This window comes from Trachemys scripta, chromosome 2, assembly GCF_013100865.1.
Source record: "Trachemys scripta elegans isolate TJP31775 chromosome 2, CAS_Tse_1.0, whole genome shotgun sequence".
NCBI classification, from domain to species: Eukaryota; Metazoa; Chordata; order Testudines; family Emydidae; genus Trachemys; species Trachemys scripta.
In genome coordinates, this window is record NC_048299.1 from 163,191,624 (window position 1) to 163,217,518 (window position 25,895).

The 25,895-nt window shown below is 48.8% G+C and overlaps 2 protein-coding genes across 2 annotated transcripts in view; both read right to left on the bottom strand.

The window, feature by feature from the left end:
* Positions 1-14,113: 14,113 nt before the first annotated feature.
* LOC117873098 (zinc finger protein 135-like) overlaps positions 14,114-25,895 on the bottom strand; it is a 44,260-nt gene continuing 32,478 nt past the window's right edge. The window contains exon 5 of the mRNA XM_034762128.1: positions 14,114-17,662. Within this exon, the coding sequence (XP_034618019.1) occupies positions 16,154-17,662 (1,509 nt within the window). The 3' untranslated portion in view covers positions 14,114-16,153. The remainder of the gene's footprint in view (positions 17,663-25,895) is intronic.
* Positions 22,015-23,451, bottom strand: POGK (pogo transposable element derived with KRAB domain). Its single transcript, XM_034762127.1, has 2 exons — positions 22,921-23,451; positions 22,015-22,875 (listed from the first exon to the last, which is right to left on the bottom strand). Exons 1-2 carry the CDS (start codon positions 23,350-23,352, stop codon positions 22,162-22,164), a joined length of 1,146 nt encoding a protein of 381 aa, XP_034618018.1. The 5' UTR covers positions 23,353-23,451; the 3' UTR covers positions 22,015-22,161.

Consider the following 25,895-nt stretch of genomic DNA (forward strand, 5'->3'; position numbering starts at 1 on the left):
TGGGGCAATTTGCCCCAGGCCCCGCAGGGGCCCCCACGAGAGTTTTTCGGGGCCCCTGGAGCGGGGTCCTTCACTCGCTCCGAGGGCCCCGGAAAACTCTCGCAGGGCCCGGGCCCCCGGAGCTTCTTCTGCTCCGGATCTTCGGCGGCAGTTTGGCGGCGGGGGGTCCTTCCGCCCCGGGACCTGCCACCGAAGTGCCGGGTCTTTGGCGGCAATTCGGCAGCAGAGGGCACCCCAGGCCCCCTGAATCCTCTGGGCGGCCCTGGGTAATTGCATGGCTGAGCTTCCCAGAAGGCCACTTCCCCTGCCTGAGGTGCATGGGAAGGGTGAGGATATGCTGTGCTTTGGACATGCTCCCATCCTCGTGAGTGACACATGCATTATTTGGAGAAGAGGCAGGATCTCACGGCTCTTAAAATGAACAATGGTGATTGCTCGGTGTACTTTTGGATGACAGACCCAGGGCACTGAGCCAAGTGAGTCAGAAGCAAATGATACTTTTATCTTCAGCCACTGAAAGGCTGTGCCAGCCTCTTTGGGGGTTCAGCACAGGATTCTGCCTCCCCCCCTTTCTCAAGCCCTGGGACGGCGCGGAGAGTATCAGACACTAGGCAGAGATGACTGTCCCAGGAGCCGTACTGCAGGGAGTGGGCTGAATGCTTTTCCTAGGATCATAGAATATCAGGGTTGGACGGGACCTCAGGAGGTCATCTAGTCCAACCCCCTGCTCAAAGCAGGACCAACCCCACTTAAATCAGCCTAGCTGTATTCATGCTCTGGCTTTGCACCCTCACAGTTACACTTTGTTTTCACAAGTGCCTGACTATAGCAGCCTGCTTGCACCCTGCACAACTCACACCCTGCACATGGCCCCTCATGGCTCTCTCGGGTCTTCTGGAATTCTCTTACCTGTTGCCTGGAATCTCTGCCCTTGCAGGCTCCAGGCTAGTGGCAAAACTCTTCAGTGATGAGAGGTCAGGCTTATTTAAGGTACCAAGCCAGGTCAGAAAGTCCAACTCCGCCTGTAATATTAAACTTTATAAAAAGGTCAACAAATGACCACTAGAAGAAAAAGACGGTTACTCGCCTTTGTAACTTGTTCTTCGAGATGTGTTGCTCATATCCATTCCAATAGGTGTGTGCGCGCTGCGTGCACGATTGTCGGAAGATTTTTACCCTAGCAACACTCGATGGGTCAGCTGAGGCACCCCCTGGAGTGGCGCCCTTACGGCGCCAGATATATGCCCCTGCTGACCCGGCTACTCTGACAGAGGGGAAGAAGGGCGGGTTTGGAATGGATATGAGCAACACATCTCGAAGAACAACAGTTACAAAGGTGAGTATCCGTCTTTTCTTCTTCAAGTGCTTGCTCATATCGATTCCAATAGGTGACTCCCAAGCCTTACCTAGGCGGTGGGGTCGGAGTGAGATGTCGCGGAGTGAAGGACCGCTGAACCAAATGCAGCATCACCCCTGGACTGCTGCACTATGGCATAGTGGGAAGCGAAGGTATGTACAGATGACCAAATTGCTGCCCTACAGATCTCCTGTATGGGCACATGAGCCAGGAAAGCGGAGGACGAAGCTTGAGGCCTAGTAGAATGAGCAGTGAGGCGGGTAGTTGGAAGACCAGCCAAGTCATAGCACGCACGGATGCATGATGTAATCCAAGATGAGATTCGCTGTGAGGAGACCGGGAGGCCCTTCATCCAGTCTGCCACCGCTACGCACAGCTGGGATGTCTTTCTAAAAGGTTTTGTTCGTTCGATGTAAAAGGCGAGAGCCCTACGAACATCTAGGAAATGCAGCTGTTGCTCTCATCGCGAAGCGTGCAGCTTCGGAAAGAAGACTGGGAGGAAGATGTCTTGGTTGACATGGAAGGCAGACACCATCTTAGGAAGGAAGGCGGGGTGTGGTCGCAGCTGTACCTTGTCCTTATGGAACACTGTATACGGTGGGTCCGATGTGAGGGCCCGAAGTTCCAACACTCGTCTCGCCGAGGTGATAGCGACGAGGAAAGCTGTTTTCCAGGAAAGGTACAGATATGAGCAGGTGGCCATCGGCTCGAAGGGGGCACCCATGAGTCTAGATAGGACCAGATTGAGGTCCCACGTAGGGGCCGGATGTCGAATTTGCGGGTACAGACGTTCCAAACCCTTGAGGAACCTGCTGACCACGGGATTGAAGAAAACCAAGCGCCCATTTTCGCCAGGGTGGAAGGCTGAAATGGCTGTTAGGTGTACTCTGATGGATGAGACAGCTAGGCCTTGCTGTTTCAGGGACCAGAGATACTCTAGGATGGTAGGTACTGGCACCTCCAGAGGGACAGTATTGCTCAGGGCACACCAGTAGGAGAAGCGCTTCCATTTGGCCAGGTATGTGGACCTAGTAGAGGGCTTTCTGCTACCCAAGAGTACGTGCTGCACTGAGCGGGAACAAGGCAGCTCAGATTGAGTTGGCCATACAGCATTCATGCTGTGAGATGGAGGGACTGCAGGTCTGGATGACATAACCTGCCATACTCCTGAGTGATCAGATTTGGCCACAACGGTAGAGGAATTGGTTTGGTCACCGACAGATCGAGGAGAGTGGTGTACCAATGTTGTCTGGGCCACACCGGAGCAATCAAGATTAAGCGGGTTTTGTCTCTGCGTAACTTGAGAAGGACCTTGTGGACCAACGGGAACGGAGGAAAGGCATAGAACAGGTGGTCTTTCCACAGAATCAGGAAGGCATCTGACAGGGAGCCCGGGGAGCATCCCTGGAGAGAGCAGAACACCTGGCACTTCTGATTCTCGCGAGAGGTGAAAAGGTCTATGTGGGGAAATCCCCACTTCTGGAAAACAGAATGGATAACGTCCGGACGTATCGACCACTCGTGAGCCAGGAAGGACCTGCTGAGGCGATCTGCCAAGGTATTCTGGACTCCTGGGAGAAACGACGCCACCAGGTCGATACAGTGGGCTATGCAGAATTCCCACAGGTGAATGGCTTCCTGACAGAGGAGGGACGACCGCGCTCCACCTTGCTTGTTGATGTAAAACAGAGGTTCCCAAAGTGGGCAATACCGCCCCCTGGGGGGCGCTGGAATGATCCAGGGGGGCAGTAGTAGCCTCGGGTGCAATTGGGGGGCGTTGAATAAAAATAAGGGGGCGGTGGAAGCATAAAGAAAGAATATAAGAAAATTTTGAAAAACCGTTCGTACATGTTTCATCTGTTGTGTAACATAGAGTTAAAGTTGTAGTGATTACTTTATTTTCCAAATAAATTCACAAATTATAACCGATCAGGTGTCAAGTCCGCCAACACCTCTTAACAAGCAAGTGTTGGCAGGCGAGCGTGTCGCGCATTGTCGGGAAGTCCAGCATGCATCGGCAGGAATATGTGCGTGTAATGACTTGTTTACAATACGATACTATAAATAGGCGACATGTATGAAATCTAATTTAGATTGTTTCTTAATTGTGTAAAAAGCAGTTAACAGTAGTGCAAATAAGTATTTAAAATTTTTTATTCATATTCAATACCTTCGATCTTTACGGATTACGGATCACATACAAAGCAAATTGTATTATTGTTGTTTCAATAAAACAGCAATTTACACGTGAGTATTTTTATACATTTTCTTACATATCTACCGTACGTTTCTGTGTCTCTAGTGCTTGCTACTAATAAAATCGTAGCAGGCTTGTGTCGATACAGTACTATTTGAAGTGTACAGTCAATATATTTGTCATATTTTTTATTACAATATTAACGAAAATGGGAATGAAATTGTAAAAAAACTGTTAACTATTAACATTTATTTATATCTATCGAATCATCTGTGTTAATTGGTAAATAAGGCGTGTGTTAATAAGGAACAATTATTTAAATAAGGGCAAACTAAATTAAAACTATTAACTGATTTTTAATTGCATATTGATTATTTTTAATTAATTATTTCTTGATAAATTTAGTTTGATATTTGACAGTTTAATATCAAATACATATATCTAATGCTGAGCAAAGAACAAAACCCAGTTTATTAGTTTCATCAGTATTTTAGTTTGGTTGTCTTTTGCCATCTTACGCAAAAACCACTGTATACCTGATGTCGTGGGCGATATTCTAATAACACATCTTTCTTTACTATATTGTAGGACGTAGGTAGAAATATAGATACATAAAAGAACACAAATTTGTCACTGCATCTTTCTGTTTGTTCGCTTAAAGAAGGTAGATTTCCAGGGGGGCGCTGAGTAATTTTTTTTCTGAAAAGGGGGGCGCTGAGTAATTTTTTTTCTGAAAAGGGGGCGGTAGGCCAAATAAGTTTGGGAACCTCTGATGTAAAACATGGCCGTTGTATTGTCTGTGAAGATTGTGACACAACGGCCCTGAAGGTGTTCGCGGAATACCTGACATGCCAGGCGTACTGCTCTCAGTTCCCGTATGTTGATGTGCAGGGTTATTTCTTGTGCGGACCAAAGACCTCGTGTGCGAAGGTCCGCGAGGTGAGTGCCCCAGCCCAGAGATGATGTGTCCGTGGTCAGGACTAGAGAGGGATGTGGGGCATGGAATGGCATCCCCGAGCAAACAAAGCTGGGGTTTAGCCACCAACCCAGAGAGGATAAGACCTCTGTCGGCATCGTGAGTTCTCTGTCCAACTTGTCTCGGCCTGGACGGTACACTGACGAGAGCCAGGTCTGAAGCGGACGGAAGTGTAGTCTGGCATGTCTGGTCACGAAAGTGCACGAGGCCATGTGGCCCAGAAGACCGAGGCATGTGCATGCTGTCGAAGTCAGGAAGCTTTGGAGGCCATGAATAATGGTCATCATGGACTGGAAGCGGGCCTGCGGTAGGCATGTCCTGGCGAGATTCGAGTCCAGGATTGCCCCAATGAAATCTATTCTTTGGGTTGGCTGTGTGAAAGTAAAATGAATTATATTAAAGAAATAGAATGAATTAAAGAATGCTGCATGCACCTTTAAGAGAAATGCTGCTATCCAGGTGTCAGGAAAGCAGACATTAATTGCTTAATGAATTGCCCCACTTAAGGGCAATTGGTGAAGCATTAGCCTTAGATCGATAAGAGTCAATAAGGAAGCAGGATATGCATATTGTGCACATGCACATTTTACAATTTTGCTCTCTCTGTCCCTTTGTTTAGTTCGCACCCTTTTATCTGTATAAATAAGACTGTCTGAATCTTGCATGAGGGCTCACCTTATCTGAATGTATTAGCAGAGCGCTGTGCTACTAAACCAGAGTGGTCAGACAAACTATGAGTCCTGAGTCTAACTTTGACAGCTGCAAAGTGGACTTTTCGGTGTTGAGCAGCCGGCCCGGCTGTCTGAACAAGCTCATGACGAATGGAACATGAGACTGCACCTGTAGCTCGGAACGACCCCGAATGAGCCAGTCATCGAGGTACGGGAACACTTGGATCCGATGTCGGTGGAGCGTGGCCACTACGATGGCCATACACTTTGTGGTCCACAGCACTACACCTTGGTGCTGTGGACAGGCCGAAGGGAAGGACGGTAAATGGGAAATGCTGTTGGTTGACCTCAAAGCGAAGGAATCGCCTGTGTGGTGGGTAAATTGCTACGTGGAAGTCTGTAGGGATATAAAATAAGGTACTAACAGTGATTCCCCCAAGTGACAGTGACCCCCTCATAATTTGTCCCCCACACTTTAAAATCCAACAGTTTCACCAAGTACAAAAATCTCTTGGGTCTTCTGTTAAAACTTGTAAGCTACTGTCTGTAGAAACCATTGATTATATCTATCTTGTGAAAGATACTTTACTACTATGTAAAACTTACAAACAAGTTTAACTGACTTTATTCTTGAAGTAATTAACACAAGGTAAACAAACACTATAAGCCGTTAAGTGACTTTCACTTCATTCAACGGCTCCTAGGACAGACCCCCACCCTCTGTGATTAAAGGGCCGGGAGTCTCAAATGAATTAGCCCACACCCCGAAAGTGGTGGAGACAGTACATTAAAATATGGTTAAGGTATGGAATGTATGCTGATAAATGCTTGATATACATGGATGGTTAGGGAGGTGCCAGCCTAGAAACGGAGTATCCATCGGCCGAAGAATGTGTCAAGTGGATGACCAGAAAATCCCCGGAGGGTAAACTGGGATCCACCCCATCACCTGGAAGGATGAGAAACACAAACTTTGGACAGTGTGGAGCCACCAGGAATGTGCCACTTTGGACCGAAATGTGCCACCTGCTGATTGAGTCAGCAACAGCAGGATGAAACAGCTCCCATAGACTAACAAAGGAATTAATTCCTATAAGAATGGACTCTAAAGACTGATGACTTTGAGTCTCTGGTTCTGCTGCCAACCTCCAGGAGCATCAGGTGCACCTGACACGGACTCGGCTCCATCCTCATGACCAAGATACCTGGCCAGTAACTTGGCATGAGCAACTTCTAGGCTGGTAACTATAACACCTATACAGAACTTGAGTGAATGATTGTGTGAATAAATATCTCTGTGTGTGTGTATAAGAAATAAGTAGTCAAACAACATTGTTTACTTTTATCTTTTGCTTTATCAGTATATTTACAATAAATGTGGCATCTTTGCCTTATCCCTCTTAATAAGATCCTGCTGGTTTTTATTCTATTGGTATAACAACACTTGGATCCGATGTCGGTGGAACGAGGCCACTACGATGGCCATACACTTTGTGGTCCACAGCACCACACCTTGGTGCTGTGGACAGGCTGAAGGGAAGGACGGTAAATGGGAAATGCTGTTGGTTGACCACAAAGTGAAGGAATCACCTGTGTGGTGGGTAAATTGCTACGTGGAAGTACGCGTCCTTCATGTCGGGGGCAGCGTACCAGGATCCAGGGAAGGGATAATGGTCCCCAGGGAAACCATGCGGAACTTCAACTTTACCATGAATTTGTTGAGTCCGTGCAGGTCCAGGATGGGCCGTAGTCCCCGCTTTGCCTTAGGGATTAGGAAGTAATGGGAGTAAAAACCCCTGCCCCTCAAATCCTTTGGGACCTCTTCCACTGCTCCAATAGACAGGAGCACCTGTACCTCCTGTAAGAGGAGTTGCTCGTCAGAGGGGTCCCTGAAGAGGGACGGGGAGGGAGGGTGGGAAGGATGGGGGGCGAAACAAACTGAAGATGGTATCCAGTTTCCACCATGTGTAGGACCCAGCAGTCTGACGTTATGTGGGACCACGCAGGAAGGAAATAGGAGGGGCAGTTGAAGAAAGGCGGGAAAGGATCCTGCAAGGAGACTCGTGCTCCGTCCTCGGGCGCACCTTCAAAAGTTTTGCTTGGGGCCCGCCGATGGTTTTGGGGGGCCCTGATTCTGGCCTGATTGAGGACCAGATTGCCTCCTACTACTACTGCGGCCACGTCTTCTAGCAAAGTCCTGCCTCAGTCGAGGGTTAGGGTAGGTGCGCTGCGGTTGGGGCTGGAAGGGCCTACGTTGCGTCACCGGGGTATGCATGCCCAATGAGCACATGATGGCCCGGTTGTCCTTCAGACTCTGAAGTCTGGGGTCAGTTTTGTCTGAGAATAGCCCCTGGCCATCAAAGGGCAGGTCTTGAATTGTCTGCTGCAACTCCGGTGGAAGACCGGACACCTGCAGCCATGAAATGTGGCGCACAGCCACGCCCAAGGCTAGAGTCCTAGCCACTGAGTCCACCACATCTAAAGACCCCTGTGGGGATGTCCTTGCTACTTTCTTGCCCCCTTCTAGCAAGGCTCCAAACTCCTCCCTGGACTCCTGGGGAACCAACTCTTTGAACTTCCCCATCAAGTTCCAGGTGTTATAATTATAACAGCTCAAGAGGGCCTGCTGGTTAGCTACCCTGAGCTGTAGGCCACCTTTTGAATATATATTGCACCCGAATAAATCCAGGCGTCTCGCGTCCTTGGACTTAGGGGTCGGTGCTTGCTGGCTGTGTCTCTTCCTCTTGTTCACAGACTGTACAACGAGGGAGCAAGGTTGGGGGTGAATATACAAATATTCATAGTCCTTACAGGGCACCAAGTATTTCCTCTCCACTCCTCTGGCCGTGGGAGGAATAGACGCTGGGGACTGCCAGATCGTATTGGCATTAGCCTGGATGGTCTGAATAAACGGCAAGGCTACACGTGTGGGGGCATCGGCTGATAAAATGTCCACCACTGGATCCTCAACTTCCACCACCTCCTCCACCTGGAGGTTCATGTTCTGTGCCACCCTACACAGCAGCTCCTGGTGTGCACGAAGATCTATAGGCGGTGGGCCAGAGGAGGACGTGCCTGCCACAGCCTCGTCAGGCGAGGATGAGGAGGACACCCCCGGGACTAGTGGATCCTGGGGAAGGTCTGTTTGGGGAGGGTCCAGTTGCCCTAGGTCCACCACGCTAGGGGCATGGGCCTGATCTGATGGCAGGGCAGTTGCCTCCGAGGCTACCGGGGGAGAGCGGCTCACAGTGGCCTCTGGCACCCGGGGCTCCGAATGGGCAGAGCGAGAATCACCTGAGGGGACACCTTGGGCTTGGTGGTAGGCCCAAGGCGTCCAAAAGGACCACTGTGGGGGTTCCTAGTCAGGATCCTGTCCTTAGTCTTGCCCCTGGCTAGCACCAGCCGTGTCTTGGCCCTGGATGTGGTAGCCACTCCCCGCTTGGGACGTCATCGAATTTGGTCGTGAAGGCCAAGGCGGGGCAGAATGCACATTTGGAGACCGGTGCCAGGGTCTCGGGCAGTACTGCGATTGGGATCGGGACCGACGGTCATAACGGTGCCGGGAGGCCGATCTAGATCTCGACCAAGACCTACAGCCTGGGCGGTGCCGGGATTAGCTGCGAGATGATCAGTGCCAGGACGGTGCCGGGAGCTGGACCGGTGAGGCGGAGTGGTGCGCGAGTATGACCAGCGCCAAGATGGGGATCGGTGCCGGGACTGCAAGCAGTGCCGGGACCATCGACGGGATCGGGACCGCGACCTGGAATGGGACCGAGATCAGTGCCGAGCTGTCTCGCTCTGCGATGGAGGGTGCATGAAGGCGGGCTTCCTTATAGATGGCACAGTCCGCACCGGCGGGGCCGGAGGATGAGACGGACCAGGCTCAGTCAGCGCGATCAGGTTGCGAGCGGTGGAGGAGGTCTCCAGAGTGGACAGCAGACCGAGTTCGACCATGGTGTGCACTGGGGAGCTTGGGTGCACCAGACTCAACGGCGCTTGCGGCGCCGGAATCGACGGTGCCGGAGTTGGAGCCTTCGCGGGTCGATCCAGTACAGGCCGTTGCTCCAATGGTGGCACAGGCGGTGCCTGCAAGTGTACAGGAGCAGCAGGTGGTTTGTGCTGCTTCTTGGGCTGTGGAGACAGCGAGCGATGTCGCGTCTGTACCGGTGCCGAGAGTCTTTGCTGGTGCCGGGTCATTCCGGTGCCGGAGTCGCGCTTTGGACCGACGGCGCCTGGTCCACGTGTGGTGCCGAGGGCACCGGGCTAAGTGCCGCTTCCATTAGGAGCTGTTTTAAACTAAAGTCCCACTCCTTTTTTGTCCGAGGCTTGAAAGCCTTGCAAATGAGGCACTTATCTGGCTGATGGGATTCCCCCAGGCACTTCAAGCAGGAGTCGTGGGGGTCTCCAATGGGCATCGGCTTGAGACAGGCTGAGCAAGGCTTGAAACCCGGAGACCTAGGCATGGGCCTTGGTACTGGGAAGGAGGGAAGGGGATAAACCCCGTTCCCTAAGGAGGGAAGGGGATAAACCCCGTTCCCTCCAAGTACTATCTACACTATCTACAAAACTTACTGTTAACTACACTATAACTGTTAAAACTATTAAAAACTACACTAAACAACTATCTACAGTAGAACGAGTAAAGAGCTAGGGCGGTGGAGATGAGCTATGCCGCGCTCCACTGTTCCAATGACCGTCACGGGTGGCAAGAAGGAACTGAGGGGGCACTGGGTCGGCAGGGGCATATATCTGGCGCCGTAAGTGCGCCACTCCAGGGGGCGCCTCAGCTGACCCGAGTGTTGCTAGGGTAAAAATCTTCCAACGATCGTGCACGCAGCGCGCACACACCTATTGGAATGGATATGAGCAAGCACTCGAAGAAGAACTAGGTTGGTTAGGCTAAAAGAACTGCGGCAATGGAATGCTAAACTGTATTGTAGTGTTCAGCCACCAGGGGGCACTGTATGTAAAAGCACCGTATTTAAGTAATCTTAGCCATACTTGGCAGAGCATTAACAGAGCTTATGATGAACACATCTAGTATGAATAAGCAAACTCTGTAGCCAGTCCATATCCGGGACAGGAGCATGACATGGTGTCAGGAGTAACTTAGGAACAGAAACACAAGTCAAACAGCAACGAAGGTAGCAGGATCTCATCAACATGACACTTTTCAGTGTCCCAGAGAACTTCAGCTTTGGCAAACCTTCAGAATGGACAGACTGGAAGCAGTATTTTGCAAGATTTTGAATTGCAAACAAACTCCACAAAGCAACTGGAAACATACCGGTATCTTCTTTAATTTATGCCATGGGGAAGCAAGCAGAGCAGAGCTTTTTTAAACCCTTTGACTTTACTGAAGACAGTCACAAAGATGTGATACATACTTTATACTCCACAGAAATGCAGTTTATGAAAAACATGTTTTCACCTAAGAATCCAAGAACCAGGAGAAATGTTGAATGTTTTATAAGAGCTCTGCATAAATTGGCTGAAAACTGTGATTTTGAATTGAATTGAAAATATCAGAGGCTGGCTGGTTATTGGGTTAACAGAGAAAAACTTTTCACAGCAGCTACAATTGAAGAGAGATTTAACTCTAGCCTCAGCTATTCAAATAGCAACTAGTCTGAACTGGTGAAACAGCAAAAGCTAGAAAAACTCGTAATGCCATTATATAAATCCATGGTACGCATACGCCTTGAATACTACATGCAGATCTGGTCTCCCCATCCCCAAAAGGATCTATTGGATTTGGAAAAGGTGCAGAGAAGGGCAACACAAGTGATTAGAGCGATGGAACAGCTTCTGTATGAGGAGAGATTAAAACGACTGACTATTCAGCTTGGAAAAGAGGCGACTAAGGGGGATATGACAGAGGTCTGTGAAATCGTGACTTGTGCGGAGAAAGTGAATCAGGAAATGTTATTGACTCCTTCACATAACAAAGAACCTGGGGTCACCCAATTAAATTACTATGCAGCAGGTTTTAAACAAACAGAAAGAAGTATGGCTTCACACAACACCCAGTCTGCCTGTGGAACTCTTTGCCGGAGGATGTGGTGAAGGACAAGACTATAACAGGGTTAAAAAAAGTAGATAAGTTTATGGAGGACAAGGTCCATCAATGGCTTTTAGCCAGGATGGTCAGGGATGCAAAACCTGAGCCTCTGTTTGCCAGAAGCTGGGAATGGGTGATGGGATGGATCACTTGATGGTTACCTGTTCTGTTCATTCCCCCTGAAGCATCTGGCATTGGCCACTGTCAGAAGACAGGATACTGGGCTAGATGGACCTTTGGTCTGACCCCATCTGGCTGTGCTTATCTGAGAAATAGAACTGTCTCAAACCCCCACCCAGTAATCTAGTAAAACCTATCACCATCCCTGGCACCTCTACGTGGCCACACTTCCCTACTCGGAAGCCCTGAATCTATGTATAACAAAGTCAAACCTTTAATAAAAGGGAAAGGGAACCTGCATTAATTTGGGAACACACCATGACCACATTCCGAAGCACATGACCAGAAGCAAACAGCCCTCACAGTGCATTGGGCAGTGTCCTTTGCCTCAGTTTCCCACCTAGCCAGCGTGAAAGTCTTACAAAATTAATGTCCCTTACCATATCACTGACCTCCCCCGCCCGTGCACCCCGCTCACCATTGGTTAGCCAAGACCCAGCGGTGCGTTCACAGGATTCATCTCCCACCCCAGGGAGCAATACCTCTGCAACTGGTTCACAGCCGCCACCGCTTCTCTGCCACCGCTTGGCCGCTCTTTCTCTACTGCCACTAGTCCCTGCTGCTGCTCCCCGCTCCCACGACAGGATGTTCTGAGGTTGCGCCACTTAACTCAGCTTTTACAGATTTGAGCAAGTTGTGGGGAACCTCACAGCAAGCACAGTCTCCCTGGCCATCGTTCCCACACAAGCACTAGGCCTCAGCGCCTAGCTTTTCCCAGCCTGATGTCTGCTTTAGAAATCACCAGCTGCAAGAAAAGACTCGCGCTTGAGTTTAAGGATTTCTGTTGCTAACCCCTACAAAGAGGCAAGTCACACAGCTTCTGGACTCTTTACACAAAATCTACATACCAGCCGCCTGCTACGCACCTAGGCAGAGTAGGCATGTCTACGCAAACACAGTCTGGTCCTGTTGGAGTGTGTGGCCTGGTCACTCTGCTGGGCAAAGCTGGCCTGGGCCAATCAGGAAATGACCCGTACTCATGGCAGAATCTTGGATCATCCAACCAGGATAGGAGTTGTGTCCATTCTCATTGTCCAACGAGACAATGAGGCTATCGCAATCCAGGGTGTAATCCCGAACATTGGGGGAGGGACAGTGGCATCGCCTGCCCTGTAACCTGGGGGGCCCAGTAATGCTTTGCTGCTGTCGCTCCCAACCCGGACCCTCACAAACAGCCTCCAGCTTCCGGTCTTACCCCGAGTGTCTGTGTGTAGCTCAGCTCAACTCACACTCTGGCTTTCACAGCCTTGGTTATTACTGCAGGGTGACCCCAATACACACACAGTCCCAGATTTCCCCCCAGAAATGTGTGGCCTGTATTGTCCAGCCCTCTCCTGGACCGTCCTGATAGACCAGGTCCATTGCCCCTCTAAGGGGAGCAATATACATACATTTTTCCCACCCCAAATGGAGTTACACCCACAGTTCACTTCATTTCAATTAAAGAAGAAAACAAATTTATTTAATCACACAGGTAGATTTCAAGTGATGAGGCATCAAAGTCAGAAATGATTTCAAGAAAAAGAGATAAAAACAGTTCCTAGTACTAAACTGAACAAACTAGACGTGGTGCAAAGTGAAGTCCTTTACCACAGGTTTCCAGTAGCATTGCTATCTAAGTTTTCAGTTAACGATCAGTTCCAGAGGTCCAAGGATTACCCCCCCTTTTTTTTTGGTCCTCTTAGGTGATAACAAGAGATGAATGGGGAAAAATAACAAGAGATGTTTTTACCCCTCTCTTTTATAGTTCAATCACTCTTTGAATAGCAGAATTTTCTCAAAGCGACCCCTAGAAATGTTCTCAGCTGAGTGGGGAGACATGAATATGGTGGGAAGAGGTTTCATGCTCGGCTACAGACGTTAACTTCTCCTTTGTTTTTGAGAAACAATTTTACCCACTCCTGAGACGTGTCTGGTAAACACACTTCAGTTGCAATTTCAGTTTATGTTCGTAATTTTTATATAAAGTTGCGGCAAACATTTCACTATGATAATACCGGCCAGTAAGTTATGAGTTTTCAAATGATACCTACCTTATAAGGCATAATTTGTACAGACTATTATAGTCGTGTGTAGGGTTTGGATACAGGGATGTATTCCATCCTAGAGGCCTCTTGAAACTTTGAAAAACTCCAGTATCCCTGTGTAAAACACTTTGTGCCGTTCCAGTTGGTGTCAGACTTGTGGAGTCATGGAGTGAACCTCAGCTCCAGTCAGTAACCTACCTCCACAAGCTACTTTCCATGGGCTCCCTGCCCTGTGCTCCTTTGGCCAGCCTTGCATGACTCCATGCTTTCCATCAGCACCCTTAGCTGTGTGCAGAAATTAGGGATGTACAAGGTAAAGTGGTGAACTGGTAAGACTACGCTTACCTTAACTGTTAACCCCCACGCCAACCGGAGTGGGCCCAGTTGTGCTGTCTGGCTGCAGCAGTACCACCCGGCTGGAGCAGGCCCAGACATGGCACCAGGCCGGAGCAGCGCTGCCTCGCGACAGCAGGCCCGGCTGCAGCACCAGCCGTGGTGCGCAGTTGGAGCAGTGGTGGCTGGCCGCAGCGGCCTGAGCATCGCCCCCCAGCCAGAGTGGGCCCCGCTGCAGTAGCGCCATCCAGCCAGATCGCAGCCCCAGCAGCCAGATGGGCCACAGCCACTTCAACCGTTACCTGTTTAAATGACATATTTTAATCGTTTAAACGGTTAACTTTTAAAACGGTATTTACATCCCTAGCAGAAATTTCCATCTAGAAGTTCCAACAATCTCTATGGAAAGACTCTTTCCACTCCTGGATGACTCTGTCCTTGGAGAGTAGTTCACCAGAGACACAGACAGTGATTTGACTCATTTGTGCGGTCCGTGGGCATGGCTAACAGGAGAGAACAGTTGATGGAAGAACACTAACAGCTCTACGCACCTCTGTACCAGAGCTTGATTTTTCCCTACACGTCAATGATTACGTCAGTGATGTCACTTCATATGCGATGCTCATGGAGGAATTCTGCACCATCTGCGCAAGCACAAACTTCATGTGCTCCACATATTATTTTTCACCCCAGAATAATTGATTTTGAAGAAGCACTGCAATTACACCTTTTCCCCTCTAGGGGCTGCTGTGGCACCAGAAGAGAGGGCAGCTGGCTTATGGCTGGAGCAGCCAGCCAGAGAGGCGGAGGGGGTCAGAGGATACTTCACCGTGCTCTGCCCATGGGGTCAGGTGTGGAGGCAAGGAATGTGGGGGAGATGGACAGAGCGGGGTACACAGGGCTCCTGGGGGCTCACAGGAGCTAATGAAATAACAATGATCCAGGGGCAGAATGCAAGTCGGAATGCAGGGACACATAGGGGTGGAAGGGGGGACAGGGACACACGGGGATGGGGGGATGCAGGGACACATGAGGACAGAGGGCAGATGTGCCTGACTCAATCGGAGAGGCCAAGGGTGAGCCAGGGTTTAATAAGGGAGGCTCCCCAAATCGCTAACAATCACTCTTCCCCTCTCCCTCGAAAACCGCCTCTTCCATACTTCTCCCACTCACACCCAGCAACTCTCAAAGTCCACTTCAGGCTCCTTCCCAGCAATTACCTCCCTCTCCCTCAGCTTCTTCATTACCACTGGCTCCCCGAAGCCTTTGCACTGCTTCTGAGGGGTGCGGGAAATACGGTTCTATATTGTAGTTTAAATGAATTATTACTCAAAGTTCTGTGTTTAAATGTCTAGTAAGGAGTCTATTGGTGAAAAATCACTTCCTGAATCTTTTTTGTTTGTATTGTTACAAACAGTTGCTGATAGGTAGTTTGAAATAAACTATCAAAATGATTGAAATGAGTGTGATTATATTGTGTTATTTTGACAAATAAAATATGCAGAATTTTTTTTTTTTTTGGCACAGAATTCCCCAAGGAGTAATGCAAAACTCTCTTTGCACCTGCCAGTCACACAGTTCATCAGGCCTCATGGTTAGTCAGGCCTTAGTACATTTGGGCTGGTTTATTTTAATGATTTACACTTCACATTGGCTTCTCCACACACCATCCGAATGCATCAGCTTCTTTTATAGCAAAGAATCACCTGGCTAGACCGACCTTTGTTACACATTAGGTATATAGTTTTTCTTCATCCCATTTCTATTTAAAATAGACGGTATGAGCAGTTCCTCAGTCTTCTTTCGATCACACGCACTGGGCTCTCCCGCCCCTCGGGCCAATCCATGCTGAGACAGATGTCACCCAAGAGTCACCCTGTCTGAAAACGAGGTAGGTGCGGGGGGGGGGAGTTCCTGACTCAGTCCCATCTAGATGGGGGGTGGGGAGGGATTGTCCTGGCTGCCTCACAGCTCTATGTGTTGGGGGGAGTTTGACAGAGAGACCTGGCTGGACCCCACCTAGATGCAGGGGTCCCTAATGAAGCAGGCTGTGACCATCTACTCTAAAATCCCCCCACCTGTCTGCTCTTCCCCACACTGCTCAGTTAAGTCTCATTCCCTGTCCCTCACTGTCTCTTCTGGGCATCACGGGGCCAGGACCACTCCCGGTCTGCATCCACTGGTGCTGTGCCAGGCCCACCAGCTGCCAGAAGTCCCTTGGGCCCTGGCAGTGGCAGAGGGGTGTTAGTGAGTCAACTGGTGCCAGGTGAGGTTGCCCAAGTGAGCAAAGCATTTGCCACAGTCAGCACACCTGTATAGCCGATCCCCGCTGTGAATGCACTGGTGTATTCTCAGGTATTGGCTCCGTGCAAAGCTTTTTCTGCAGACAGTACATTGGAATGGCCGTTCCTCGGTGTGTGTGCGCTGATGTATTCACAGGTTTGAGCTGTGTGCAAAGCCCTTGCCACAGTCAGCACAGCGATTCGGCTGCTCCCCGGTGTGCATGCACTGGAGCTGGGTGAGCTTGTTGGCATTGCTGAACCTGTTACCACAGTCGGCACAGCGGTACAGCTGCTCCCCGGTGTGTGTGTGCGCTGATGTCTGGTCAGCGTACTGGCACTGCTGAAACTTTTCTTGCAATCGCCACAGTGGTACGGCCGCTCCCCTGTGTGCGTGCGCTGGTGTATTCTCAGGGTTGAGCTCTGGGCAAAGCCCTTGCCGCAGTCGGTGCAGCAGTGCGGCCGCTCCCCGGTGTGCGTGCGCTGGTGTATTCTCAGGGTTGAGCTCTGGGCAAAGCCCTTGCCACAGTCGGTGCAGCGATACGGCCGCTCCCCGGTGTGCGTGCGCTGGTGTCTTCTCAGCTTTGAGCTCTCTGAAAAGCTCTTGCCACAGTCAGGGCAGTGGTGCGGCCGCTCCCCGGTGTGCGTGCGCTGGTGTAGTCTCAGCTTTGAGCTCTCTGCAAAGCTCTTGCCACAGTCAGTGCAGCGATACAGCCGTTCCCCGGTGTGCGTGCGCTGATGTTTTCTCAGCTTTGAGCTCCCCGCAAAGTTCTTGCCACAGTCAGTGCAGTGGTATGGCTGCTCCTCGCTGTGTGCGCGCTGGTGTTTTCTCAGGGATGAGCTCTGTGCAAAACACTTATCGCAGTCAGTGCAATGGTGCAGCCGCTTCCCGCTATGTGTGCGCTGGTGCATTCTCAGGTATGTGCTCCGTGCAAAACCCTTGCCGCAGTGAGCACAGAGGTACGGCCGCTCCCCAGTGTGTGTGCGCTGGTGTATTCTCAGTATTGAGCTCTGTGCAAAGCTCTTGCTACAGTAATTGCAGCGGTACGGCTGCTCCCCGGTGTGTGTGCGCCGGTGTCTTCTAAGTATTGAGCTCGTTGAAAAGCTCTTGCCACAGTCGGTGCAGTGATATGGCCGCTCCCCGGTGTGCACCCGTTGGTGTATTCTAAGTGTTGAGCTCTCTGCAAAGCTCTTGCCACAGTCGGTGCAGCGGTGTGGCCGCTCCCCGGTGTGCGTGCGCTGATGTATTCTCAGGCTTGAGCTCTGAGCAAAGCCCTTGCCACAGTTGGTACAGTTGTACGGTTGTTCCCCGGTGTGCGTGCGCTGGTGTCTTTTCAGGTGTGCAAACTGTGCAAAGCCCTTTCCACAGTCAGCACAGTGGTGCGGCCTCTCCCCGGTGTGCGCGCGCAGGTGTGCTCTCAGGGTTGACCTCTCTGCAAAGCCCTTTCCACAGTCAGTGCAGCGATACGGCCGCTCCCCGGTGTGTGTGCGCTGGTGTGTTCTCAGGGCTGAGCTCTTTGCAAAGCTCTTGCCACAGTCAGCACAGCAGTACGGCCGCTCCCCGGTGTGCGTGAGCCGGTGCTGCGTCAGTGCGAAGAGGTTCCTGAACCTCTTGTCGCAGTCGATGCAGTGATGGGGACACTGGCCCATGGGGAGTCTCTGGTGTGTAGCCAGGTCTGGTCCCTGGCTGAGTTTACCCCGGGGATGGACTGCGTTCTGTGCATGTATCCCTCTGTGGGATGTGGGATCCTGCGTTCCTGCCGCGCTCTCCCCACACTCAGACTGTGTCCTCGTTCCTCCCAGGATCCCGAGCCCTGCTGGAGAGAGCAGAGGCAATCCCCGTGTTAGATCATGGTTAGGGCTGCAGGTTTGTCATGGATGGAGCGATTTCCCCATTTGTCTGTGACTGTTTTTAGGATGGGTGCCTCACCCTGCAATGGCGGCTCCTGTCCCACAAGGCAGAACCCAACGCCTCACTCCGGGCACTGAGACCTGGCCTGCGGGGTTCCAGGGCCACTCAGATTTGCCCCCACCCACGGTCATGAGGGTGGGGGAGGCGGGTCAAATTTCAGTGAACGGCCTTGCCCCCCAGATCACCTCTACCCCAACCCCTCTGCAGCAGGCCGGGGTTAGGGTTGCAGTGCTGGGAGAAGGGAGCTTCTTTGGGTAGCAAGTTCCCCCTGGGCAGGGCGAGGAGGGGGGCAGGTGTTGTAAAGGGGGAAGTACACTCAGCCAGTCAGCTGGCTATAAAATCCCTTAGTTGCTGTTCTCTTTGCTTTATCTGGTTTTGTTTTCAAACTGATTTTGTGTTTATTTCAATCAAAGGGGTTTGTTTACATGGTGCTGGTTCTTCACTTTCTCCTGTTTTACAGCATGAGGCCTGTTCCCCAGTTTTTTTGCTGTTATAATGGTTTGAAACTAGTTCAGTTGAGGGGCTACAATCCCTTCATGTGGATGCAGTGAGACCGGTTTAAAGCTGCTTAGAACAATGTAGCTTATTCCTGTGGGGGAGTGAGTCCTTTTCGAGGAATTCCTTTTGAAGGAATCATTTACTCTCGGCCTGAGGTTCCAGTCTTTGTGCAAAACTAAAACTAAACTAAAATCCTCAAGAAGGTGAGGGTTTTGCGGGGAGGTGTGTGGGGGGGAAGGATTTGAGGGGATGAGCAGTCACTCAGGGTTTGTGTGATGTAACCTGGAAAACATGTCTGTATTGTGTCACAACCCGATCCCTGGCACTGCTGAGCTGGAAGGGGTGAATGGTGCCACTCAGCCTTTGGTCTACAGACAGCACAGACGCATTAAGGCTGAGGGCTGTGCTAAGCATTGACACTGAAGCAATGTAAGTGACAAAGGTTTCATGCCACAAAGAGCAAGAGGAGAGGGGATGTGTCAAAGGCCATTCCACCCCCTCGCTCTCTCTCACACCCAGCCCATACACCAGGGTACTCAAAGTCATGGTCCACAGGATGATTTAATCTGGCACCCAAATGTGTCCACTCCCTCCACAGCAGCTGCGTGGCACACGGGGCAGTTTTAGATCATTACAGTGTGGAGAGGACAGCGCCTTCTCTGCCAAGGGCCAGTGACTCTGGGATGCTCTCGCAGGGGGCAGAGGCATGAAAAGCCATTTGAAAAATCTGTAGGGCGACCCTAACCTTGGTATGATTTTCTGAGGTGTGGGAAGCCTAGAAGGTGTTGTGGTCTATGGCCGGACAGGCTTGTCTTTCTACCCAGGTGCTTGTTTGCCCCCAAGCAGCCAACTCACACAGTCTCTCTCTCTCCCTCCCCCCACCAGTCCATGTACCCCGTCTCCTCAGAGTAAGGGCAGGGGAGACAGGGCTCAGGAGAGCTTTCAGTGAGTGTCTTCGAGACAGCACACAGCGTCTCTCAGAAACTTCCCCAGCACACACAATGACTCTGTGTGTTACACATACACACACAGTCTCTGGCTCTTTCACACTCACCTCCGAACACATACTTGTAGTATTGTTGTTACTTCTTGGTACTTCCTACAATGCACATATAGTCTCTGCAATTTTATTCTTCCTAAGTGTGTGACTTTAGTGTTTTGACTGGTCTATGCATTTCATGATTTTTATTTCTCTTGCACTTAAATTTAATTAAATTTAATTAGTGAGTTCTAAAATACCTAACGTCTCCTGGCTGGAGTAATTATCCCTATGGTAACTTTTAAAATATATATATGATATCTAGGTTTTTTGTTTCTACTGGTGGCGCACTTACCTCGGTGCACATAACAAAATTTATTCTGCAGATGGATGGAAAAAATGAGGGGGAACATTGCTCACAGCCCCAATGCCCTTTCCATTACACAGCTGGGGAAGCTGAGGCATGGTGGAGCTGTAGTGACTCGCTTCTAGAACTGAAGCGAGATCTTCCGAATCCTACTGCACTGTCCTACCCACTAGATAAATGAGACCCCAAAAAACTTCTCTCATTCCCTCAAATCTCCCACCCCACCATTGTCCCATATCACAATTCCACCCCTCTTCCCATTTTATCACAGCCCCATCTCTGATCCGTTTGTTTGTTGGGGCTTTGAGGCCCCATCATATGTAGGTCTGATCCTAGGTCAGAGATTACCCATGAACAAAAGAAATAGGAAGTATTGTAAGAGGTCCCCCTGGTTTACCTAGAAGGTTTTCAATGACCTGAAATTAAAAAAAAGTGTCATACAAGAAATGGAAAGGCCAAGGCAAAAAAACAGAACTAAACTAGCGATATAAAGGGAAAAAACAAAGCATTTTACAAATACATGGGAAGGCAGAGGAAAACAAGGACAGGGTAATGAGGAGAAAAAGACAATAAGAGGAAATACAGCTATGGCTGAACTGGTAAATGCCTCTTTTGTTTCAGTTTTTGCCAAAAAGTTAGCAGTGATCAGTCAACTAACAAAGTGAACACTAGTGTCAATGGGGTAGGATCTGAGCCTGAAACAGGAAAAGAAATAGTTATGAATTATTTAGACAAAATAGATGTCTTCAAGTTGGCAGGGCCTGATGAAATACATCCTAGAATACTTAAGTAACTGGATGAAGAGATCTCTGAGCCATTAGCGATTATCTCAGAACTCGAGGAGGATGGCAGAGAGACCCAAGAACAGGAAAAGGGTAAATATAGTATGCAGCTATAGACAGGGGAAGAAGGACTACCAAGGGAATTACAGACCAGTCAGCTTAACTTCAGTACCTGGAAAGATAATAGAGGAAGTAATCTAACGTTCTGTTTGTAAGCACCCAGAATGAAATAAAGTAATAAGTAAGAGTTGATATGGATTTGTCAAGAACAAATTGTGTGAAACCAACCTAATTTCCTTCTTTGACGGGTAACAAGCCTTGTGGATAGGGGAGAAGCAGTAGATGTCACATATCTTGACTTTAGTAAAGCTTTTGATACTGTCTTACATGACCATCTCACAAACAAACTAGAGCAATATAGGCTAGGCAAGGCTACTAAAGGTGGTTGGAAAACTGTACTCAGAGTATTATGGTTCACAAACAAGCTGAAAGGGCATATGGAGTGGGATCGTGCAGGGATCTGTCCTGGGTCTGGTTCTATTCAGTAGCTTCATAAATGATTTGGACAGTGGCACAAAGAATACACTCATAATATTTACAAATGATTCCAAGAGGGGAGGGGTTGCAAGTGCTTTAAAAACAGGATTAAAATTCAAAAGGATCTTGACAAACTGGAGAAATGGCGTGAATAGAAAAGGAAGTAACTCTACAAGATCATATTCAAAGTACTACGTTTAGGTAGGAATAATCAATCACACAAATACAGAATGAGAAGTGACTGCCTAGGAAGGAGTACTGCAGAAAAGGATCAAGCAGTCATAGTGGATCACAAATTAACTATGAGTTGAACAATTGAATCTAGTTGGGAAAAAAAGCAAATATCGTTCTGGGATGTATTAGCAAGAATGTTTTAAGCAAGATGCGAGAAGTACCATATATACTTGTTCATTAGCCCGTTCGTTTATAAGCCGACCCCCCAAGATGGTTAGGTAAAAATAGCAAAAACTGTATGGCCCTTTCATACGCCTACCCTATATTTCAGGGGTTAGCAAACTTTGGCTCCCAGCCCGTCAGGGTAAGCCGCTAGCGGGCCTGGACGTTTTGTTTACCTGGAGTGTTCACAGGCACGGAGCCCCTCCGCTCCCAGTGTCCGCGGTTTGCCGTTCCCAGCCAATGGAAGCTGTGGGAAGTGGCACCATTTCCTGCAGCTCCCATTGGCTGGGAACGGCAAACCACGGCCACTGGGAGCTGAGGGGCTCTGTGCTTGCAGACGCTCCAAGTAAACAAAACATCCCAACCCACTAGCGGTTTACCCTGACGGGCCGGGAGCCAAAGTCTGCTGACCCCTGCTATATTTTAAAAGCTAGCATCACAAGAAACACTCAAAAGTTTTGCTAGAATTATTTTAATGTAATCTAATGAAAAACGTGTTGTTGTTATAATAATAACTGAATGAATATGTATTCACCCTCAAAATTACAGTCAATATTTAAAATCAGTAAATGGATATTTAAAACAAACAATATGAGACTTTAAAAAGTCTTAAAATCCTTCAAAGTCTGAATCAGTCTCTGATTCACCAAACAGTTCATTAAACTCAGCTTCAGTCACAGCTGCACCTGCATTGTCATCGTAGATGTTGGCAGCGTCATCTTCAGACTCAGATTCCTTCTCATCAGCAGCCTCTGTTGTGTCATCAAATATGGCATCATCTTCTGACCCGTCGAGTGCATTGCTGATACAGCATTTCCTAAATGATTTTTCTACCATTTCCGAAGGAATGGACACCCACGCGTCCTTGATCCACTGGGCGACCAGATTGATTTCGGGCTTCATAAGATTTCCGCCTTTTGTCAACTTTGCCATGCCTGAGCACATCCATTCAGACCACATTTTGCGTAGCCTGTCTTTAAAGGGTTTGTTCAGGCAGACATCAAGCGGTTGTAGAACTGAAGTTAAGCCTCCAGGTATTACAGCCAAAGTAGTTTTCATATTTTTGGCCACATTTTTCACCTCATCAGTCTTGTGTGCCCTGAACATGTCCCAAACGAGCATAGCCGGTTTCTTGAAAAATGCTCCTGGTCTCTTATTCCACACTTTTTCCAGCCATTCAATAGTCCCATTTTCATCCATCCATCCCTTTTCGTGTGCACGTATGATGACACCAGCAGGAAATTGCATGTTTTTAGGCAAGGTTCTTCTTTTAAAAATAACAACAGGAGGGAGCTTTGATCCATTTGCCAAACACGATAAAACCACTGTAAAATAGATTTTTTCATGGCCAGTGGTTTTAATTAAAACTGTTCTTTTACCAACACCGGTTACCGTTCTGTTGCTCGGGAGATCGAATGTCATTGGTGTTTCACCCATATTTCCTATTTGTGACAGTTCAAATGCATATTCCTTCCGATATTTTATAATAAACCTTTGGAAAGATTCAATTTTTTCTTCCAGATCCCTCGGCAGCTTTTGCGCTATCTTTGTTCGCTGACAAAGACAGAGACCATGACGGTTCATGAAGCGAGTACACCAACCCGCTGATGCGACAAACATTGACGGCTTTACTGACTTGTATTTGTCGTCTTTCGACATTTGCAGAGCACGCAGACGAATTCCAGTTCTAGTGACAATGTGCCCATTTTGTCGACATTCAACAACCCAATTATTGAGATCTTTCTCTAGCTCAGGAAATGAAGCGCACCTCGTTGGACATTTTTTCTTGCTTCTTGGCATGTCTTTTAGTGTTGTTTTATTTTTTCGCCATTCTCTTACTTGCTTCTCATTGATACAGAATTCACGAGCAGCGGCGCAATTATTGTTTGCTTCTGCATATTCAACAACTTTAAGTTTGAACGCTGCGTGATAAGCAGACCTTTTTCTTTTGATTTCACCGTTGTTCATTTTAAATACTAGTATGAAAATAGATTATTATTATTATTGTTGTAGTTACAGATTTTGTCGGACTTTATATAAGAATGTCACCTGCTTTATCACTGTCAAATTATTATTGTTCTTTGTTTATTTCAAAGCAGCCCTGTAGATTGGCATGTCTGTGGGGATAACAGGCTATTTCAATTTTATTAGAGATTCCATCGATTCTGCACATTATATTTTCATATTGGCTCGAGACTTATGAGGTCCATTGATAGAAATGCATGAAGAGATCAAATTACACAGTAGCGGACTGACACCAGTGCTATAGTACTATCATTCATTGTATTTTTCTGATTGGCTCGTTAAGGCATAGTATTTTGTGAAATGCATGGGTCAAATGTCATGCAGATCTACAGCACTTCTCTTTTAGTATTCCTTTCAAGCCAATCTAGTCCACTAAAAAAAGCCTTTGCAACTTTAAAAGACTGCAGTATTGACATCAATAAATGGGTCGGCAAACTTTGGCTCCGGCCTGTCAGGGTAAGCAGCTCGTGGGACGTTTTGTTTACTTGGAGCGTTTGCAGGCATGGAGCCCCTCAGCTCCCTGTGGCCGCAGTTCACCGTTCCCAGACAACAGGAGCTGCGGGAAGTGGCACAACTTCCATTGGCTGGGAACGGCGAACCGCGGTCACAGGGAGCCGAGGGGCTCCATGCCTGCAGATGCTCCAGGTAAACAAAACGCAATGTATTAGATATTCAATTCAATGATTCCATAGAGTTTAAAATCATCAAATTTTGGTGTAGACCATTTATAAGACGACCTCTGCTCTTTGATGCGTCACTTTTTTACCAAAAATATTCGGCTTATGAACGAGTATATATGGTAATTCTTCCACTCTATTCAGCGCTCATAAGGCCTCAAATGGAGTACTGTGTCCAGTTCTGGGCCGCACAGTTCAGGAAGGATGTAGACCAATTGGGGAGACTCAGAGGAGAGCAACAATACTGATTAAATGTCTAGAAAACAAGACCTATGAAGAAAGTGAAAACATTGGGTTTGTTTAGTCTGGAGGGGGGGGGGGGGGGGGGGGGGGGGGGAAGGAGGAGGGGAGAACCCTTGATAACAGTCCTCCCAGACATAACAGGTTGTTACAAAGTGGAGGGTGATAAATTGTTCTCCTTATCCACTGAGAACAGGAGAAGATTTAATGGGATTCAATTGCAGCAAGGGAGATTTAGGTTAGAGATTAGGAAAAACTTCCAAACTCTGAGGGTAGTTAAGCACTGGAATAAGATTACCTGGGAGGTTGTGGAATCTCCATCATTGGAGGTTTCTAAGAACAGGTTAAACAGACACCTGCCAAGGATGGACTAGGTAATACTTAGTCCTGTCTCAGTGCAGGGGACTAGATGACCTACCTTGGTCTCTTCTAGTCCCACATATCTATGATTTCTAGGATTCAAAGATATCAAGGCCAGACAGGCTCATTGTGCCCATCCAGCCTGGCTTCCTGCCTATCCCAGCCAGAGAATCTTCCCCAGCAATTCCTGCCTCTGGCCCAGTAACTCCTGGCTGGTTTAGAGCAGGGCTTTGAGAGAGAGACGCCCCATCTCCACCGACAGACTCCCAGTGAGGGAGAATCCATTGCATCCTGAGGGGAGCTCTCCCAGTGGTTCATTCCCCTCCCAGATAAACACTGGCCCCTAGTTCCCAGCTTCAATTTGTCTCTCTTCAGCTCCTAGCCAATGGATCTCGCTCTGCCTTTGCCTTCCACATCAAGGAGTGCTCCGCTAGCAAGTGTGTAAATCAGAAGGAACTGGATTATGATGACTCACCTGAGGGGGGGCGCTCAGGCCCAGAGTTTACCCTGGAGCCCTCGGCATCCCGGATCCAGAGTTCTGCCTCCCCTATCTCAATCCGGTGGATTAAGTCCGGTTTGAAACCTGAAGAGCCTGTTCAGAGGGGAAAGTTTTATTACTAAAGTTTTGGGGGCAGGGATTCATTTATATGTTGGTGCAGCCCAGCACAACAGGGCCCGGCCAGGGTGTGTTTGCGCAGCACCTATCATGACGGGACACTGCTGTCGGTCACTGATTCAGAGGAAAGCGCAAGAGATCCCAAGCAGGAGAATAAAGAAATAAACCTTCCTTAGAGGAGATTTCTTCCTATCTCTCACTTGTACTCTGAATCTGCAACGTCTACAACCCGTCTCACATTGCAGTGGGGGCCGAGTTTACATTGGTAGATGTGCAGGTGAACGAGCCCCTGATGGTATGGCTGATGTGATTAGGTCCTATGATGATGTCACTGGAATAGATATGTGGACAGAGTTGGCATCGGGGTTTGTTACAAGGATAGGTTCCTGGGTTAGTGGTTTTGTTCAGTGATGTGTGGTTGCTGG

Coding starts and splice junctions, on each gene's coding strand:
- POGK (XM_034762127.1), bottom strand. CDS start 23,352: ATGCCAAGAAGCAAGAAAAAATGTCCAACGAGGTGCGCTTCATTTCCT. Junction 22,876..22,920: donor CCGGTGTTGGTAAAAGAACA/GTTTTAATTAAA, acceptor TATTTTACAGTG/GTTTTATCGTGTTTGGCAAA.